The following is a 21,095-nucleotide window of genomic DNA, read 5'->3' on the forward strand; positions in this document are numbered from 1 at the left end:
TTTTTTTGTTCATTTTTGCATATTATCTTGAAAACTATTATAGATAGAGACACACTTTTAATTACAAAAACGATCAGAAAGAGAAGTTCTGCAAGTAAGTCTGCATGGTTGAAATCGTCAGTCGACTCCTTATTAGAGTTATCGTCCTTTGTTTATGATTTTCACTTTTTTTGCGTTTTTGCCTTGTATGATAAAAGTCAAAATAGATAGAAAGAGACTTAAATTAGCAAAATTGAGCAGCAAGACAAGATCTACTAACAAGCCAAATGTTCCCGATATAATTAGGAGACTCACTCTTTATATGAGTGAAGCTTGTACAGAAGCTAATCTTGAACACAATGAAATATAATAGCACCTAAAAGATAAGTTTGATTTTTTTTTAAATTCTGTATTTTACTGATAAATGGACTGACTTTTAAAGTCAACATAACACTTTTATACTGACAGCAGCAATCACAAGCGAAGCCAGGATTCCGAGGAACCCCATGCGATTTTTTTGAAACTTATCAAATTGAATCTGAAACCGTTATGCCAAGGAGTCAACTGCGAAAGCAATTTCTTTTGTTCATCTCTTTGTATATAGGTCTAAAAGGAGCAAAACCGGGTGCATCGAAAGAATAAGCGTCTTCTGTTATGTATGCATCACCCACCATGTGAGTCTCAATCAATATAGGAAAATTATAGATGTGAACTTTGATAAAACTTGCTGATTTGACAAAGTTGTCATATGCATAGAATCTAAAATGATTTGGTACTAACTCTATGCAAAATATATTTGATAGCCTATAAAAGCTGGTACACATATTCTTTAAAATAAAATATTGTATAGATTTCGGGATAGATGACCAACTCATCATTCCCCTTTTTCCGTATGTGTATGGTTGGGTTTGATTTTTTTGTTTTAATTCTAGATAGTATAAACATTTTCAACATTGATATTAATTCACTTGAGAAGCCGTGAACAAAATAGATTGAAACAATTTGTCTTATTTGATGAATTGACGATTTATTAAATTGAAATATAAATTCTTTATTATGAACGTTCAAGTCAATACGTGCTTTAATAGACAAATATTTGCAAGATGTTACATAGAAATATTTTATTTTCATATCGTTATTTTATATTTGTATTAAACGCTCTTTCTAAACTAAAAAAAGATGATAAAAATATTTTTCATGTTAAACCACTGAATCATCAGTTAACATGTGTTACATACTTGCACCATTCATGCGTTTATATTGAACATTCCATCTTTACCAACGTGTTATTTACGAAATCTTCCTTCAAGTGTACGGTTGTGTGATCAGGTTTCTCCAGTTGTGGTCGTTATTATAATGTAAGTACAGTTATACATTTACATGTTATATTGCTCTTATAGTAACTAACTTTTATAGAATCTATCATCATTCCCTTCTAACATGTACAGACGACGATGCGTTTGAACTGTTGTGCTATCTTTAGGCATTCTGGCCTTTTTTCCCGTCCTCAAATCATATTTGCATATTGAATAATTAAACATAACATAAGATCTACGTAGTGCTACTTGCATCGTACTAACCATTTGTCATCTAAGTCTTTGTTTATAGATTGTAATTTTAATTTTGACTTTTCCTAAAATGTTGTTGGTTTGAAAATATCATATCATTTATTTGTTTAAGAATGAATCAAGTGCCATTCCCCACTTATGTCTGTTTTCATCACTTTTATAGTCTTTTTTGGCATGATATTTCAATGATTACTTTAGTATTCTCCCTATAAGAAAATTAATAAAAGATAATAACCGTTTCAATACTATCATTTTTATTATTGATAGTGTAGACTTCTTTTCTCACCGTATTTTCTTTTCTGTATATCTTTAATACAGCTTCAGCATTCCTTTACTTTACATTTTTGATTATTAATCAATTCGATTTAGTTTACATATTACTTCTATATATTACCTTATGTTCACTATATAACAACTAGTATCCTATCAGCAAATAGCAAGTTTGTCTGAGTTTTTAGCAGTGTATATTTCACTTGGGTCTACATTTAAGGCCTTCGTTTCTTGCTATTGTGTTATCTACTAATAAGATGAGACTGTTTTTTATATTACGTGAATTTATCTATAACTTCTTTATTCTTTTTAATTTGTGATGAAAAATTATTAGTATAAACAATTGTATAAAATTTTCATAATGTTTCTATTGTTCAATTATTTTCATTTCATATAACTTCAACCATATTGCATTTATACTGATAATAAAATGAATGTAAGATTGTACCGTTATTATTTTTTTTTCTTCTAAAAAAGATCTGAAAATTTAATTGGTCAAAATTTCAATCTGTTGTTGATATTGTCCGTGCTATAAATTCCGAAGTTCTCACACATCTAGGGATCTTGATGGCCAATTAGTCTAAGTAGTTCCTATACTGTATCACTGAGGTTGTGAGGTTGCGAACCTGCCACGAAGCATCTGGATTCGGCTTCCGTCTTAAGTTTGGCAAAGATTGTCAGTTTACTGGCAAAAGGCCTGTGGTTCTCTCCGGGCAATCCGGTTCCCTCCACCAACAAAAACTGGCGGTCATGATACAGCCAAGTGTACTGAAAGTGGCATTAAAAGTTAACAATCATTCAATCAATTAAAAGATCGAATGGTGTACAGTTAAATAAAAGAAATAGACAAGATATATACACGATAATTATATAAGCAGTATAAAAATAGATATGGACTTGATGAGCACGACAAGAACATAAATATTATGTTTAAGTTCTTGCTTTTTTGTAGTCTGTACATTCCAGTGTGACAAAATGAGCGCACATACGTGCAGTTACATATAAACATTTAACATTAACTATAGGAGTAGGAGTATTTTACATTCTTTAAGCCTACATACATGCATTCACATTCAACAGAAGCTATTGCAGTACGAGTATTTCACAATCTTTTCTTTTTGCCTTGTTTTGTTTGCTATATGTAAAAATTGTCTTGATTTTGTATTTGTCTTTGTTTTGTTTGTTTTGGGTTTGTTGTTTTTGTTTTCGAGAGGAAGGAGGGGGTGGGGTTGATGTAGCGTTAAGCCCCACAGGAAACATTATGATTTCTTGTAATGTTGAAAATAAGTTTATACCTTGAAATTCTTCTTAAGTTCTGTTTTTCGTGTTTTATTTTTCTTTCTTCATGAATAAAACTGTAAATATGTGGCTGTTTTGTCCTTCTGAAGATCTGGATAATAATAAGAAGATTGACTAAAAAATTAATCAATTAAAACCCGGATCCATAACGTGTCAGTCCTAGGCCATAAAGTCCAGGATGATTGTAAATATATATTTGATGCTTTATTTCTGTACCGGTAATGCCTTTTAAACGAAACATTTAGAAATGTAATGAATCAGCAAAATTAGTTCTGAATCCCTAGGAAATCAGTTGCATGATTGTGATGAAAGGGAAAGATTAAAGATAAATGACAGGTATAAACGTTTGAATAATAGTTATTGCCGCTATTTGTTTTATAAATCTCCACACCAAATCAAATAAACTAAAAATTAAATTCTAAAATATATATATATATATATATACTTATAAAACTACATTAAGACACTATACATGCTATAGTGACATCATGGTTCTCACTATAGATTTTGGAATGTGAGTCCTGTGAGGAATTCATCATTTTTGGCCAAGGCAAGTTAAACAGCTAGAATATGAAATTGTTTTGCTATATATTTTTTATTCCAGTCTCACTGACAAAAAAGAGCAAGGAATTGACATCAAATTTAATTATTTCTAAAATTTTAGAAATAAAATGAAAAAAAAGTTTTACATTCTCGATACATCTTTGGACTCGCCTGTTATGATGAGTCCAGACAAATTTTCATGAGTCTAGGACTCATGGACTCATCGTTGGGAGAAGAATAAGACATGCTCCTATAACAAATAAAACATCTGAATTAAATTGTGTAAGTTGAAGTTGAAAGTTTTTTTTTAACTTTATGAAATTAGTGTTTCATAAAAGTTTGAAAAATGTTCATGAACATCTGTTATTAATTATTTTATGAACTTTCTGTATTGATTGATTAATTAAAATTGATAAGATGTTCATGAACATGTGTTATGAACAATTTATGAACGTTATGAACTGACTAACAGTTCATGAAGGTTCTGAAAATATTCATGAACTGCATTTTATGAACTGCTCATGAGTTGGGGTGTCATATTGTTATTCTACGTTTCTTTTTAATGGCACCCTCAACGGAGTGACATATTGCTATTTTTCTTATTATGTCATCCGATCGACAATGTCGGGTGACATATTGCTGTTCCTCCGTTTGTTTTTCGGTTTATTTTATCATTATTATGTCACCCGATCGACCATGGAAACAGCAAAAATGTGTTAAATATTAAAATGCTCCAACTGTTTTGAAAATTTGCAGAAAGAGGTGTAGCAAATGTTGCCTGTGGTATGTTGAGGTACCGACAATATTCAAATATTCCAAAAAGCCGCCATTGTCATGGAAACAGATAGAAAGTTATACCTTGACCAATTGGCAAAAATTACTTTAAAGCAACATTGTCTTAACGAATATTACATCAAACCCAATACAACTGATTTTATACAAAAAAAAGTCGCCTATATACAGGTTTTGGACGATTTTGACAATAAATTTGAACCACTATGTTACCATTGAAACTACAGCAACTATGGCTAATGTTACTCTGATAATGAGGAGACGAGGGTGTCATCTGCTATTTCTCAAAATTGCAAATCTTCTTCTCCTTCTTCTTCCTCTTCATATTAGAACTTCTTCTTCTTCTTCCACTACTTTTGAATTTGAACTTGTCTGCACCCGTTCCTCAAAACCGCTTGTCAGATTAATTTAGGGTTCCACAATATGTAAGACTAACATGTCTAGTGGAACAATCAGGGTTTTATTTGTGCAATAGCGTTTATAAAGGGGTACTTTGAGGGGCCAAAAGAAAGGAGGGGTTTACTATAGAATCCTATAATATTTTAATTTTTGTTATTTTCAAATGATTATATCTTGAGAACAGTTAGTGATAGACACATAGGGTCTTCAGTAATGACCATGGGAACATATGGCTCTTGAAAGGTTAAATGGGCAAGGTCATAATTAGACCTTGAACTTTTTTTCATAATTTTTTTAATAGGGAGAGTCCTTTAGGGTTTATTCTTATTATGATTTGTTCGAGAGACTTCTTAACAGCATCCTCTTACAATCATTTCTTGTAGGAGTACATGTTTATATCTCCAAGTTGATACAATTTCCATGGCTTGTATTTCCTATCATACTTTCCTTGATCAATGATTGCTGCTCACAAGAAACCTATTAGTTGATATAGTCCCTTCCTAAACTTTACAGACGGTATCACGAGTTGTTTGACCGTTATATGGAATATCCATTTCACAAATGACAACGGATATGTTCCTATTGTTGTAACTACAATCCTGTCACCTTTTCTCCAGATATGACACACCGAACTAAACTTATCACCAGGTTTGTATTAACATAAGCAACACGACGGGTGCCATATGTGGAGCAGGATCTGCTTATCCTTTTAGAGTATCTGAGATCACCCACAGTTTTTTGTGGGGTTTGTGTTGCTCATTCTTTGGTTTTTCTTTTTTTTGTGTACTGTTGTTTGTCTGTTTATCTATTTTTCTTTTTTAACCATGGCGTTGCCAGTTAATTTTTTACTTATGAGTTTGAATGTCCCTTTGGTATCCTTCTCATCTCTTTTGATATCATAAAAGAAAGAGACACATATCTGATAGAGTGTAATTAAGGAAAGGAAAATTTTTGAAATGGTAATTTCTCTCTATTTCTTACATTTTGTCTTATCTTGAAAATTCATGATTGTTTATTAAAAAAATAAATGACTCTCTGGCAATAAAATTGAGAATGGAAATGGAGAATGTGTCAAAGAGACAACAACCCGACCATAGAACAGACAACAGCAGAAGGTCACCAACAGGTCTTCAATGCAGCGAGAAATTCCCGCACCCGGAGGCGTCCTTCAGCTGGCCCCTAAACAAATATATATACTAGTTCAGTGATAATGAAACTAAACTCCAAATTGTACACAAGAAACTAAAATTAAAAATAATACAAGACTGACAAAGGCTAGAGGCTCCTGACTTGGGACAGGCGCAAAAATGCGGCGGGGTTAAACATGTTTATGAGATCTCAACCCTCCCCCTATACCTCTAGCCAATGTAGAAAAGTAAACGAATAACAATACGCACATTAAAATTCAGTTCAAGAGAAGTCCGAGTCTGATGTCAGAAGATGTAACCAAAGAAAATAAACAAAATGACAATAATACATAAATAACAACAGACTACTAGCAGTTAACTGACATGCCAGCTCCAGACTTCAATTAAACTGATTGAAAGATTATGTCTTCATCATATGAATATCAGGCACAATCCTTCCCGTTAGGGGTTTAGTATCATACCATCATAACATATATGAGAAGAACATAACCCGTGTCATGCCAACAACTGGTTTTTAAATAAATGTGTTTAGTGCGGATGCAAAGACCCTATAAGTGAATCAATATTAACGCCAAAATATGCAATCTTTAATGACCTGACAACAGTATCGTAACTATATCCCTTCTTAATAAGTCTATTTAAAGGTTTTGTTAGCTTCAGAGGTGAATACTGACATTTTTGTGCTTTATAAAGAATATTTCCATAAAAAATTGGATGTGAAATACCTGAACGTATAAGAAGTCTGCATAGGCTATATTATTTGACATTATTTTTTTTTTGTATATTACAGATATATCAAGGTAAACGAGCAAAACGAACACATCTAATAAAATGTTGATGTCAGTTGCAGTTATGTTGTTTATAAGCCTGTTGAAAGGGGATTTAGTTAATGGATGTCCTTCATCTTGTTCATGTACTGGTACACTAATTGATTGTTCCGGAAGGAGTTTTGATGAAATACCGTATACAGATATTTCTTCAACCACAACAATTTTGTAAGTACTATTCATTACATATGATAAATCAAATCGTGACTTTGCATGGAAAATATAGTTGTCCGACCAGGTTTGGATTTTAAATGAACTTGCTGGTTTTCGGAAATTCTCGATTTAATTTTCCTGCTTTAATTAGACAATCAGGTTTTCGTTTGGGAACAGTTTTGTGTATATCGCAGGAAAATTTTAAGAAATGGACGTGGTAAAGGATATTATCTATGATATATCAAACGCGTTAAGTTATCGACCTGCCAATATTCCACGGGCACTTATTACTATTATCATGCCACTATCGTATACATGATCTTCATCAATGATGATGATTTATATCTATACCTATAAGCTTTTTATGTACCTCATTCACGACTAAAAATATATCCCAAAATTTAACGAACTACCAATACTTTGCATCTAAATACTAATTGTTGTTAACTGTCAGGCGTTTTCTTTCACTTTTTCAAAATGGTTCTAATTGTGTAAAATATCAGCAAACTGTCTTGACTTAACAATTAAATGATAGTCTATCATAATATTGTCTACTCTATAGACTTCGTATTTTCATTTCATACATTCAAATGTAGTTCATGCAATCGTTGGTCTATCCTTTTACTGGTCCACACCAAATGATTCATTAAATTATGATTAAATTTCACTAAAGCTTCATTCCTTATTCACAACTTTTTTTTTAAGATTTACCAAATTTATTGTGTAGATGCTTTAGAATGTTTTGACCTGCGGAATGTTAAAGAGATGTAGGTTATATATATCAGAATATGGAATATCGTTCTTATATCATGTATATTGAACGAAGTCCTATGATCATTTATTTTTCATTCTTTCAGAAATCTTCGTAGAAATAACTTAACAACATTAAGAACAAATGCGCTTTCTGGTTTAACATCCCTTATAATCTTGTAAGTATTGATACACGGGCAATGAAGTAGGTTTTTACCGTAATGATAATGCAGTAAGAAATTACTTTAAAAAGTGATAATAGACAGATTTTAAATAACTACACTTTCATGTAAGTAGTTATCATATTTACAATGTCCGTTGTCTCCAGTTTGTTGTTCGTGACTTATGAGCTCTCTTTCATCGAGGAATTCGCTTTTGCCTATTTAAATGCATAATCATTGCAAGAATATAAGACAGTTGTTTTCAATTCTTTTCGTCGGTTGATAGTGTTGAGCGTTGGATTTTTGTCAGGTTTAATTAATTTTCCCCTTTTTAAATTTACCGTGTTATAAATGGGAAACTTACTTTACATTTCAGGTCGTCAAAAATCATCCCCCCTGTTTTGGGATTTGTTTTATTATACTCTTAGATATCTGTGATCATTTGTGTTTTTCTCGTGTTTTCTTTTTGCCATGGTGTTTTCTGTTTATCTTCAATTTACGTCTTGATTAATTTTGTTGTTATTTTTGTCGGAATATTTCTAGTAGAGACAAGATGAACAATTAAATACTTTTTATTCTGTTTAACAATATTCAAACTGCAATAAATAAGGATCATTATGTCATATGAATTATTGAATGAATATTGCTATATTAGGACAATCCAATAATCGGAAATGAGATGAGATTTTACTTGCATTGTTCATGTCAGGTGAGATTATTTTCCTGACGTTCCGTTAGTTGACATAGTAGTCAGATCGCTTGAACATGTCATGTTGCATAAACTTGCCCTTGTTGTCGAGCCTGCGACATTTTGTGCGAAACTGAAACATAGCGATCCTCGATTCCGTCATTGGCGTCGGCGTCAGCATTTAGGTTAAGTCTGTGGTTAATGTTTTTTAGACATCAATAACATGAATAACTTTGTCAAACCTTAATGGAATTTTAGGAATTGAAAAGAAGCTTCTTTATGACCAAAATAAAGTATCCAGAGCAAAATTTTTAAAATATTTTCGTATTTTACTGATAAATAGAAGTATTTTTTTACAGTTTACTTTCAAATTTAGTCTGAAGTGAAAGTTTTTCAGTCATCAATAAGTTTTTCAAACCTTATTGAATTTTAAGAAATGTGGACAGAAGCTTGTTTATGACCAAAGGACAGTATCCAGGGCAAAATTTTGAATATGTTTATTTTCATTTTTCCGTATTTTACGGATAAAATCAACTTATTTTTTAGCTCACCTGGTCGAAGGGCCAAGTAAGCTTGTCTCATCACTTGGGGTTTACTGTCCGTCTTCGTCATTTTCGTCTGTCATCGTCGTCGTCCATCTTCGTTAACTTTTAAAAAATCTTGTCCTCTGAAACTACTTGGCCAAATTTAACCAAAATTAGCCACAATCATTATTAGGGTATGTAGTTTAAAACTTCGTCCGATGACCCTACCAGCCGACCAAGATGTCTGACATGGCTAAAAAAAGAACATAGGGGTCAAATGCAAGTTTTGCCTATTATAAGAAAAACCGCTATAAATAGAGAAAATCTGACATGAGCAAAAATGTTCAGAATGTTGAGCTCTAACTATTGGTCATTCACGTCAAAACTGTCAAACAATTTCTTATAGGAGTTATTGCCCTTAAAGGATGAATTTACCATTTTAGAATTGTTTTACCTATTATCTCGATTTATAATAGTTATATAGACAGAAACTTTAAATAACACAAAATGATCAGATAGACAAGATCCACAAATAAGCCAAAACATGGCAGAAATCTGCAGTCGACTCGTTATTGGACTTATTGCCCTTTGATGATAATGTTTAACATGTTTTAGTATTTTTTGCCTATTATCTTGAAAACTATAATAGATAAATAGAAACTTTATAAAGAAAAATTACCAGTAGGATAAGATCTACAAATACGTCAACATGACTGAAAATTTTTAGTTATCTCTGAATAGAGTTATTCCCCTTTAATGATGTTTATTACTAAAAAATGGCTATTACTGAAGATGCAGACGAGCCTCTAGTTTTACAGTTAACAAGTAATTACCGTCAGTCATCAATGACTTTGTGAAAGCTTCATGGATTTGTGGGAAATTTGGACAGAAGCTTTGTTATGACCAAAATACAGTATTCAAAGCAAAATGTTGAAAATATTTATTTCTTCTTTTCCGTATTAATCTGAAAAATGGACATATTTTTTTTTCTTCTATTTTTGCCTATTTTTCTCAACATTTTCGTCCGTCCTCCGTCGTCGTTAGCTTTTACAAAATACTTCTTCTCTGAAACTACTGATCCAAACTTAACCACACTTGGCCAAATTCATTTTAAAGGGTATCTAGTTTAGAAAATGTTGCCAATGACGCTGCCTGTCAACCAAGATGGCCGACATGTCTAAAAAAAACATAGGTGTAAAATGCAAGTTTTGTTTATTATCTTGAAAACCACTATAAAAAGAGAAAATTTGACAAGGGCAGAAACATTTTGAATTGTGAAATTTACTTATTGTACATTTACTTCCAAAATGTCGATAACTTTTTAAATTTTTGCCCATTATCTTAAAATTATAATAGATAGAGAGAAACTTTATATAGCAAAAATGATCAGCAAGATTAGTTCTACAAATGAATCAGCATGGTTTAGATCGTCTGATGGCCCCTTATTAGAGTTAATGCCCTTTAATGAAGATGTTTACGGTTTTTTTTATTTTTTTCGTTTAAATACTCCAACATTAAATTTGTATTAAATTCCTTGTACCACTCTGACATTTTTTTCCTAAGGAAACTGTCAGAACTGCCTAATGTTTTCTTGTCCGAAAACCACCACACTATAGAAATGAGAAGGTGTGGTATGCTTTCCATCAGGGCAGCTATCAACCAAAATGGCGTGGATGTATTTGATCAACTGACCACTGAATGCATATCTTTGTCTCTGAATTTCGTAAGATAATATTTTCCCTGTTCATCTCATATTCAACATCTAAAATTGGACTACTTTGGTACCATTACGTTTTAAATTCAAGATCTTGAGGCAATCTCATATTCGTATTGACAATGCTGTCCTTGGAATTGCTTTTAAACAATATAAGATCTATATTTCATGCTAATTCAGTGTAATAGAATATATTCCCAAATCTAAAAACCGTATATTTCTGAAATTAAACGTTGATATTGACAGAGCTTGCTAAATAAAATTAGCAACCAATAAAGAAAAAAAAATACAATTACGTGATCTGTTTTTAACTTTGACACTATGTATAGGCGAGTGACAATTTTCAAAAAGACGCTTAGTTAACGACTTTAATGCACCCACCTAACATACGGCTATATTACACATCATTCGAAAGCTTATTATCTGTACTTTCATTTTTGCCCGGTCGTCAATAATTCGTACGGTGCAATTTTCGTTAAACCAAGGTCAAAGGTCTAAACTGAGCATTCCAAATGTTTGCTATAATTACACAAAATGCCATTTTCAGGTACTTGTATGGCATTTTATTCCCTAAAATTGATCTAAACCTTATAAAACAAATTACCATGATTTCAAATCAAGTGCAAACTTAAATGTTGATTGCGCTATATTAACAAAAAATGGCATTTCTTGAAAAAACTTCCAAAAATGATAAAATTGCAATAAAATCTAAATGTTTTCTGAAATTTAAATATTTGTAAGTCAAAAATAGAATAGATTTATTGTTTATGGACCGAGGGAATTTTTTCGTCATTTTAAACTGCAATTAATATGATGTAGGTCCAGATGCAGCCTTCTAATGAAGCTTTGGTAGTTGCCCCAAAAAACACCATCTGCAAATGGGGATCATCTAGCTTTTTTTTTCTAGATAATATTGCTAATATCGGCAGGTGATGATCAACCATATTTAAAAAAAGGTTATGGAAGAACTTTAAAGAATAAAAGAAGTATATTTGGTAAAAATTAGTTTCCCGGTGTGAAAAGACATGTTACGAAGATTATGCTCGTTCAATGTTCGAAAGAAAACTGTCTGTACCATGCGATTTTCAATGTCAAATTCGGCGAATTCTTTTTAATGTTAACCCGTTATGATATACTTTGTTAGTTGTTTTATTAAATATGACTGAAAATTAATAATTCAGATTGATTAAGATTAAATAACCTTCATGAACAACTGTAATCACCGTACTGGTTTATGTATTGTTCACACAATTCGGTATAGTGTTTTGAGAAGATTTGCTTGTCTGTCTTACTTTTTCGCCATGGTCATGTTGTCGTCTGTTTTTCTTCGACCATGGTTTGAGACTGCCTTCATATTATTTTATCCCTTCTTTCAATTAAAGAAAAGAAAACCATAAATCAAAGCTGAGCGAAAAAAGACAACAGAACTTAAAACTCAGATATTGATGCAAAAAATAAGTTAGTAAAATAACATGAATTACCGAGCTCCAAGTGAAATTTCAAAACAGAAAGTCTCTTATCACATATCAAAACCAACAGTTGAAACACATCAAACGATTGGAAAACAGTTGTGATAGACCTCGTAGTTCTCTCTCCATCTCTATCTATCTTTATATGATATAGCGGAAATGTAGGAATCATCTTGTCCTTATGTCCTTTTTTTCTTTTGTTCTTTCCATTCACATATCCATATGTTATTCTCAAAATTGTAATGAGCAATATTCCTTCGACATTGCTTGGCAGAATTATGGAAGTTCAAAGTGCACATATAGAGGTTATACGTGAAGGGATTTGTTTCATAATAGACATATTCAAATAGCGCTAAGAACAGTAATCGCTTTAAATTTACCAGAACATACCTGCTTTCAAGCTATCTCATTAAGTTAACCCTAATCTTATTAAAATTTAGTTCTATGATTTTGTTTTTATCAGACGATATATGAGCAGGCGTGTCGTGATTGATCTAAATTTTAGTCAGATTGTTTAAACCCATGTTTTAACACTGATACATAACATTTTGTAAGTTTGTTTTTCATGTCAACTTAAATCACTTATTATTGTTGTGAGATCTTCGCACTATTAGAAACTTGAACTGAAAAATATGAAAATAAAGTGAGAAAATCGCAAAAAGTCGCTGTCAGATCAATAACAGAGGGCTCAGTGCACAATAAATATTCACGAACATAATTTAAGATCAGATTACATAAAACCGATTAAAAAACTGGATAAATTCAACCACAATTTTTTTCATTTTTCACAATTGTATAGATATTTTAGAATAAAATAACTTCATTTTAACCATATGTATTTTTAATATACACGTACTATCTTTAATATGCCAATGATCAACCAATGCTTAATAGATTATCTACTTAAATAGTAGATCATGCTCTTTTTTTTTAAATGCCTAAAATGAAAATATTATGTGGCAAACCTACATTGAAATAGTAATACAAAATCATGGCCAATTAAATTTGAAATAAAAGAGGTTCAAATGCATTTATATTTTTGTTTCTATTAAGAAACTTTACTTGTAACATTTAGCTGAAGTAAACATCAACATTAACACTACTGTGTTTGGTTAGAGGTTGCCTACTTTTACAAAAGGTGATCAATGCTGATTGGTACATTTGTGTTGTGACACCTACACAGTAATTTCGTCCTTGATACTAATAGCTATAACTAATGTATTGTTGATGGGGATTGGCAGTTTTCCTTCCGAAGGTTCCTTGGGCATTCCATGGGCTTAAACCATTGAAAACTGATCGCCTCAAAATACTTTAGAAGCCAAAAGTTCTAAACCGAAAATTGCGTCAAACACCAACAATCAATCAATCATCTTTATATTAAAATGTATTTATATGTAAACTATTCAGGGAGAAAATTTGATTAATGGAAATGTATGTATTGTTATTGCGAATTGCTATATTTCCCAATTCAAAAATTAATGTAAGTAAATATAATTGCGAAGGTCTCAATGTATTTACAAGAGATTACGTAGTTGGATAGGATTAAATATATTGGCCAGACATGAAGAACATTTCAGTGGCTAGCTTATAATAGTTTTCGCTTCCTCATTCAATGCAAGATGCAGTATAATTAACCAAGAAAACATACACATATTGAAATATTGAATTATCAAAGTTTCGCTCCCAAACTTTTCCTTCAAACACGAATTTTCTGAGTATTCCATCCTTTAACATTTTTGCAGTTTTAAAATTTGTGTTTTTCAACATAATATCGACTACATACAAATTGTTATAACAAAGAACAGCTAAAGAAGCTATTTTCTTGCAGATGGCGATATTTGGGCAACTGCACGGTTGTTATAATTGGCTGTTTAATTAACAAGAAGCGTAATTGCAGTAATTTAATGATGTCAAAAACATCCTTAGCACTAAATGAAATATGTTATTTAGTTTTATGGTAAATAATAGTTGAATCACAGACATAAAATTTGATTTTCATGCATTTTTGTCATTTTCAATGGAATTTCTGGAAAACAGCGCTATTTATTAAAAATCCGACATGAATTTTTCAAAGTGCTTTTGATAAGTTACTATTAACATCTGTTCTAACAGATTTCCATATGTACATACAAAATATCATTATTCAGAAGACAGAATATGCAAAACATGCTGACTTCTTGTAACATTAGAAGTTGTCCGTACTTGACCTTTCGTTGCGATTTGACAGAAACTGCACCATACGAATTTTTGACGACCGGACAAAAAAGGTAGTGCAGATGATGTGCTTTCGAATGGTATATGATTTAGTCGTATGTTAAGTGGGTGCATTAAAAATAAAATTTTATGGTTAATGTCACTCCTCTAGTAATTCAAATGTTGTAAAAGTAGCTAATGAAAAAATACAAAAAAAAAGGACAACAGTCAATTGTGAAGCAAGGACACTAGTGAAATAACTCTTTTAGCAATTATTATGACAAAAATCAACTAATTTTAAGTTATTTTTGAACCACAATTAAACATTTTTTTGTTTATTATGCTTACAAAATTACTATAAATTTATCACAGAAACATGAGATAAAATGTCCAAACTTCAACAAAACCTACTTCTTTTTATCTTGGTTTTACTGCGCGTACTGCTGTGTTTTTGTTTATTCCACATTGTTAGAGGTATAGAGGGAGAGTTGAGATCTCGCGAAACATGTTTAACCCTTCCGTATTTTTGCGTTTGTCCAAAGTCAGGAAATTCTAGCCAATTGTTAGTGTTGTGTGTTTTTTTTTTTATAATTTTGGTTGATTTGAATGTTTTGGAATTTAGTGTGGCGTCCATTTTGCTGAACTAGTATACATTATTCTTTAGGGCCGACTAAAGCTCGCCTCCGGGTGCCATATTTTCTCGCTGCGATGAGGACCCAGTGGTGGCCTTGGGCTGGGTTCTGCTGTTGGTCGGGTTGTTTTCTCTTTGCCACGTTCCAGCTTTCCATTCTCTATTTTACCCTATTCACATTAAGAAATAACCAAGATTTGCAATTTAATTGTTTTTTTTTGTAATTTATTCCGAAAACAAAATACTTCACACAAAAATTATATTACTATTGTTATTGATAACTACAAGAATACATATAATGTGTGGGTATCTAGATTGCACCTATTTTGACAGTTTTTTAACCTACGTTTATATATGATCCAGTCAAAAGTGTCCATTCTGTGTTTATTTTTAGGGCATGTATTCTTATTTATTATATAGTTCCACCAATTTAGTTTTAAATTCATTTTTAATCATAAAAATGGTTTTGAACCAACCTCCAAACGATCCAGGATTATGTTCTGAGAAGTACCCAAATTGCATCCATGTTAAAATTCATATCATTCCGTAAAATCAAATAACTGGTTTTTAGTTTTATCTGGAACAATTTGAAAACATTCCTTGCTTACTATTAATTTTTTTAAGAAATGGATGCCTGTTACATAATTTAAATGACTCATTTTTGAAAATTGACTTTTTGTGGATGTCGCATGGCAAAGTTTCCGTAGAATAAGGTTTTCCAGTGGATGCTTCATCTGTTGATAATATACTGTGAAAGTGAACGTATTGTGTATATTTGAACATATTTAGCTATATTGAAAGATGTGCATAATGTCAAATCATAAATATACCAATTGCTTAATCTCTTAACAAAACATTGTAAGACTTCCGCTACTATTTTTGCTAATTAGGTGCAATTTGGGTACTCAGTGCAATTTGAGTACCGCGACGTTACATGTATAAACATAAGCTAATATTTTCTATCTTCTATTAAGATCATATTTCAAAACTTTCAACCATGAATATCTTTTTCCTATTTTAATTTTTCTCTAAAAACCACATTTTACCCAAGAATTACCATTTTTAAATACTAATAACTACATTTCTTCATAATATAAACAGAATATATAATATGTCGTATTTTCTATAAAGATCCCACATCAAAAGTTTTAACAACAATAACCGAGCTTTTTTTTTCAGTTTTCGAGGTTTTTCTCTCTAAAAACATATATTTCAGCCAAATTTACCCAAATATTAATATAAATAACTATTGGACTTCACATAATAAGCATAAAATAGTATGTTCTGTCTTTGAAGATCACATTTCACACATTTTAACCATTAACACCTGAGATTTTCATCATTTTCAGTTTTCAGCGTTTTTTCTCTAAATCACACATTTCACCTCAAAATTACTTTAATACGAATAATTATAAATAAAGGGCTACATAATACACTAAAAAAATAAAGTGTCCTATCTTCTTCACCAAGCTATAAGTCTCAAAATGTAACCATAAATAACTGTTTTTAATTTTTTCCAGTTTTCCGTATTTTTGTTCTCTAAAAACCATATATTTCACACCAAAATAACCTTTTCCTCAAAATATGATAATGTAGATTTTTATTATATGTTTTTAGTACAAGTCTATGTTCTAATTTACACTTAAACAAATCTTGTGTTGCAATTAATTGCAGGTTGAGTAATATTAGAGCTAAATTGACTAGGCTATCACTTTTTATGTCATCATTACACTTTTAGACTGACAGCAGCAATCGCGAGACACAAGGTTCCTCGGAACATCTTATGAATTTTTGAATTTACATTGGAGTATGGTAGTTTTAATGAGGCATGTTTTAAACATTCCCTTTTTCAGATGTTGGACGGGATTTCGTTTTGTTTTACAGTTGACATGTAGTCCAGTCCATTATTATGTCGATCAATCTTATTATGGTGTTCAATCAAATGATTTTAATGTCTAATAAATTATGAGTATAGATGACAAATATATTTGATCCACTGAATAACTGAAGATAGACCTTTGAAATATTTGGTAATATGAATATAAGTAGGTTAATTAAGTATATTAAACACATTCTGGTATCCAAAGAACTTCCTTTGTGCATACTAATCTTACTTTAAATGCCGCTCACATTTAAAGGTGGCAGTAAAGCTTAAACAATTGCATCAACAATGTCAGTTTAAAGAAAAATTTATTTATCTATTGAACACATGGAGTTCAAAATAGGTAATCTTTGGTAAGTTCAGTATCAGTGTTTTAGTGTTAAATGATCTATAATCAAGATATTTGATTTCCTTCCAGAAATTTATCGGATAACAAGTTAATAACTTTACCAGATGGTCTGTTTTCTAACAACACTAAACTTAAAACATTGTAAGTATGATGTATGCTCATCTCAGACTTTTTCTTACATATTATATTATTTAAATTGTATATCTAATCACGTAGACACACATCTGCTGTTCTTACATATACTTGTGTGCCGATAACTCAGTACTTTTGTCATCATTCTATTTTAATTTCGTTAAATAATGTTGAATTTTAGAGCAATGAAAATAACATCATCAATATCAGGTTGATCACAATTACATTTGATCCATTGAACAACTGAAGTTCAACCTTTGAAATGTTTGGTAATTTGAATATAAGTAGAATAATTAAGTATATTCATAATCATTAATTTTCTATTAGATATTTACTTAATAACAAGTTAAAAAAATTCCCAAAAGGTCAGTTAAGATTGAACTTGTTGAACACAAATCTTCAATATGTCAGACTTAAACTTATTAAAAGATTATATTAAATTATTGCAAATCATGTTCCTATATAAAGGGGTTTTAATATACTTGTATGCCAATAGCTCAGCAGGTTTATCACAATGATAAACTTATTGAATACAGGGAGATCAAATTGGTAATCTTTGGTAAGTTTAGTATCAGTGTTTTGATTTAACATGTTCTTACACAATCAAGATATTTGATTTTCTTCCAGATTTTTAAGGCATAACAAGTTAGTAACTTTACCAGAAGATTTGTTTCTGTTCAACATGAATCCTATATAATTTTAAGTGTAATTGATATTTATATCAGACCTAAACTTATTTAATAGTGTGTGGAATTTTTAACCTCGTTCATATGTTTTCTAACAACACACAAATTAAAACATTGTATGTATGAATTGTGATCATCTTAGGACTTAATTGTGTTACAGATTATATTGTATATTTAATCACGTACAAATATCTGATTTTCTTCAAAATACTTGTGTGTTGAGAACTCAACAGTTTTGCCATCATTCTTTTTTAATTAAGTTCATTTTGTATGTTAAATTTTAAAGCAATACAAAGTATATCTATCATATCAGGTGGACGACAAATATATTTGATCGATTGAATAACTTACGATCAACCTTTAAAATGTATGGTAATGTAAATAAAAGAAGATAAATTAAGCATTTTCATCATCATTGATTTTCTATTAATTATTTAATGAGTAACAAGTTAGAAAATTTACCAGAAGGTCGTTTAACATTGAACATGTTAAACACCAATCTTCAATATGCCAGACTTCCTTTTTATATGCTAATTTAACTTTTAATGTTATTCAATATTTCAAAATTAATCTTAGAATTCCTTTTGGTAATTTGAATATAATTGTCTTGATTGAATATGTTCTTACATAATGAAGATGCTTGATTATACTCCAAAATTGTAACTAAAGACAACAAGGAAAGTTTACCAGATAGTCTGTTATCATCAAACACCAAGTTACAAGAATTGTAATTGTGAATAATGTTTATCACAGACTTTAATTTATGAAAGATTGTGTTGTTTATATAATCACGTACATATATAACTGATATTCCTCAATATACTTGTCTGTTGACAACTCAGAAGGTCTAACTTAATTTCATTTTATTGGCAAACTTCCTTTGTGCATACTAAATGTTACTTTCAATGTCACTCATTGATTAAAGATTGCAGTTGAAGCTTATAAAAATGCATCAACAATGTCAGTTTGAAGAAAAATATATTTCATCTTTTCAATACACGGAGATCGAATTTGGTAATCTCTGGTAAATTCGGTATCGGTGTTTTAATTTAACATGTTCTTACAAAATCAAGATATTTGACTTCCTTTCAGACATTTATACGAAAACAAGTTAGTAACTTTACCTGAAGGTCTGTTTTCTAGCAACACAAAACTTGAAACAATGTAAGTATGATTTATGTTCATCTCAGACTTTTTCTTACATATTATATTATTTAAATTGTATATCTAATCACGTACACATACATCTGCTGTTCTTACATATACTTGTGTGCCGATAACTCAGTAGTTTTGTCATCATTCTATTTTAATTTCGTTAAATAATGTTGATTTTTAAAGCAATGAAAATCACATCAACAATATCAGGTTGATGACACATATATTTGATCCATTGAATAACTGAAGATCAACCTTTGAAATGTTTGGTAATTTGAATATAAGTAGGTTAATTAAGTAACTATGTTCATGATCATCAATTTTCGATTAGATATTTACTGAATAACAAGTTAGAAAAAATCCCAGAAGGTCAGTTAACATTGCACATGTTGAACACCAATCTTCAATATGTCAGACTTAATCTTATTAAAAGGTTATATTAAATTATTGCAAATCATGTTCCTATATAAAAGGGTTTTTAATATACTTGTGTGCCAATAGCTCAGCAGGTTTATCACAATTATAAACTTATTGAATACAAGGAGATCAGATTGGTAATCTTTTGTAAGTTCAGAATTAGTGCTTTAATGTAACATGTTCTTATATTACCATGATAATTGATTTTCTTCCAGAGATTTAGAGAATAACGCGTTGGTAACTTTACCAGAAGGTCTGTTTTCTAACAACACTAAACTTGAAAGATTGTAAGTATGATTTATGCTCATCTCAGACTTTTTCTTACATATTATATTATTTAAATTGTATATCTTATCACGTAGACACACATCTGCTCTTCTTACATATACTTGTGTGCCGATAACTCAGTAGTTTTGTCATCATTCTATTTTAATTTCGTTAAATAATGTTGAATTTTAGAGCAATGAAAATTACATCATCAATATCAGGTTGATCACAATTACATTTGATCCATCGAACAACTGAAGTTCAACCTTTGAAATGTTTGGTAATTTGAATATAAGTAGGTTAATTAAGTATATTCATGATCATTGATTTTCTATTAGATATTTACTTAATAACAAGTTAAAAAAATTCCCAAAAGGTCAGTTAAGATTGAACTTGTTGAACACAAATCTTCAATATGTCAGACTTAAACTTATTAAAAGATTATATTAAATTATTGCAAATCATGTTCCTATATAAAGGGGTTTTAATATATACTTGTGTGCCAATAGCTCAGCAGGTTTATCACTATGATAAACTTATTGAATACAGGGAGATCAAATTGGTAATCTTTGGTAAGTTTAGTATCAGTGTTTTGATTTAACATGTTCTTACACAATCAAGATATTTGTTTTTCTTCCAGATTTTTAAGGCATAACAAGTTAGTAACTTTACCAGAAGATGTGTTTCTGTTCAACATGAATCCTATAGAATTTTAAGTGTAATTGATATTTATATCAGACCTAAACTTATTTAATAGTGTGTGGAATTTTTAACCTCGTTCATATGTTTTCTAACAAAACAAAAATTAAAACATTGTATGTATGAATTGTGATCATCTTAGGACTTAATTGTGTTATAGATTATATTGTATATTTAATCACGTACACATATCTGATTTTCTTCAAAATACTTGTGTGTTGAGAATTCAACAGTTTTGCCATCATTCTTTTTTAATTAAGTTCATTTTTTTATGTTGAATTTTAAAGCAATACAAATTTTATCTATCATATCAGGTGGACGACAAATATATTTGATCGATTGAATAACTTACGATCAACCTTTAAAATTTATGGTAATGTAAATATAAGAAGATAAATTA

At 30.5% G+C, this 21,095-nt stretch overlaps 1 protein-coding gene across 1 annotated transcript in view; it reads left to right on the top strand.

Moving 5' to 3' along the window:
• Positions 1 to 20,712, top strand: part of LOC127723857 (carboxypeptidase N subunit 2-like) — a 138,999-nt gene extending 118,287 nt beyond the window's left edge. The window contains exons 6-8 of the mRNA XM_052230576.1: positions 19,250 to 19,321; positions 19,945 to 20,016; positions 20,637 to 20,712. Coding sequence (XP_052086536.1) covers positions 19,250 to 19,321; positions 19,945 to 20,016; positions 20,637 to 20,712 — 220 coding nt within the window. The remainder of the gene's footprint in view (positions 1 to 19,249; positions 19,322 to 19,944; positions 20,017 to 20,636) is intronic.
• The last annotated feature ends 383 nt before the right edge of the window (positions 20,713 to 21,095 follow it).

The sequence above is a fragment of the Mytilus californianus genome, unplaced genomic scaffold (assembly GCF_021869535.1).
Source record: "Mytilus californianus isolate M0D057914Y unplaced genomic scaffold, xbMytCali1.0.p SCAF_13, whole genome shotgun sequence".
Lineage (NCBI taxonomy): Eukaryota > Metazoa > Mollusca > Bivalvia > Mytilida > Mytilidae > Mytilus > Mytilus californianus.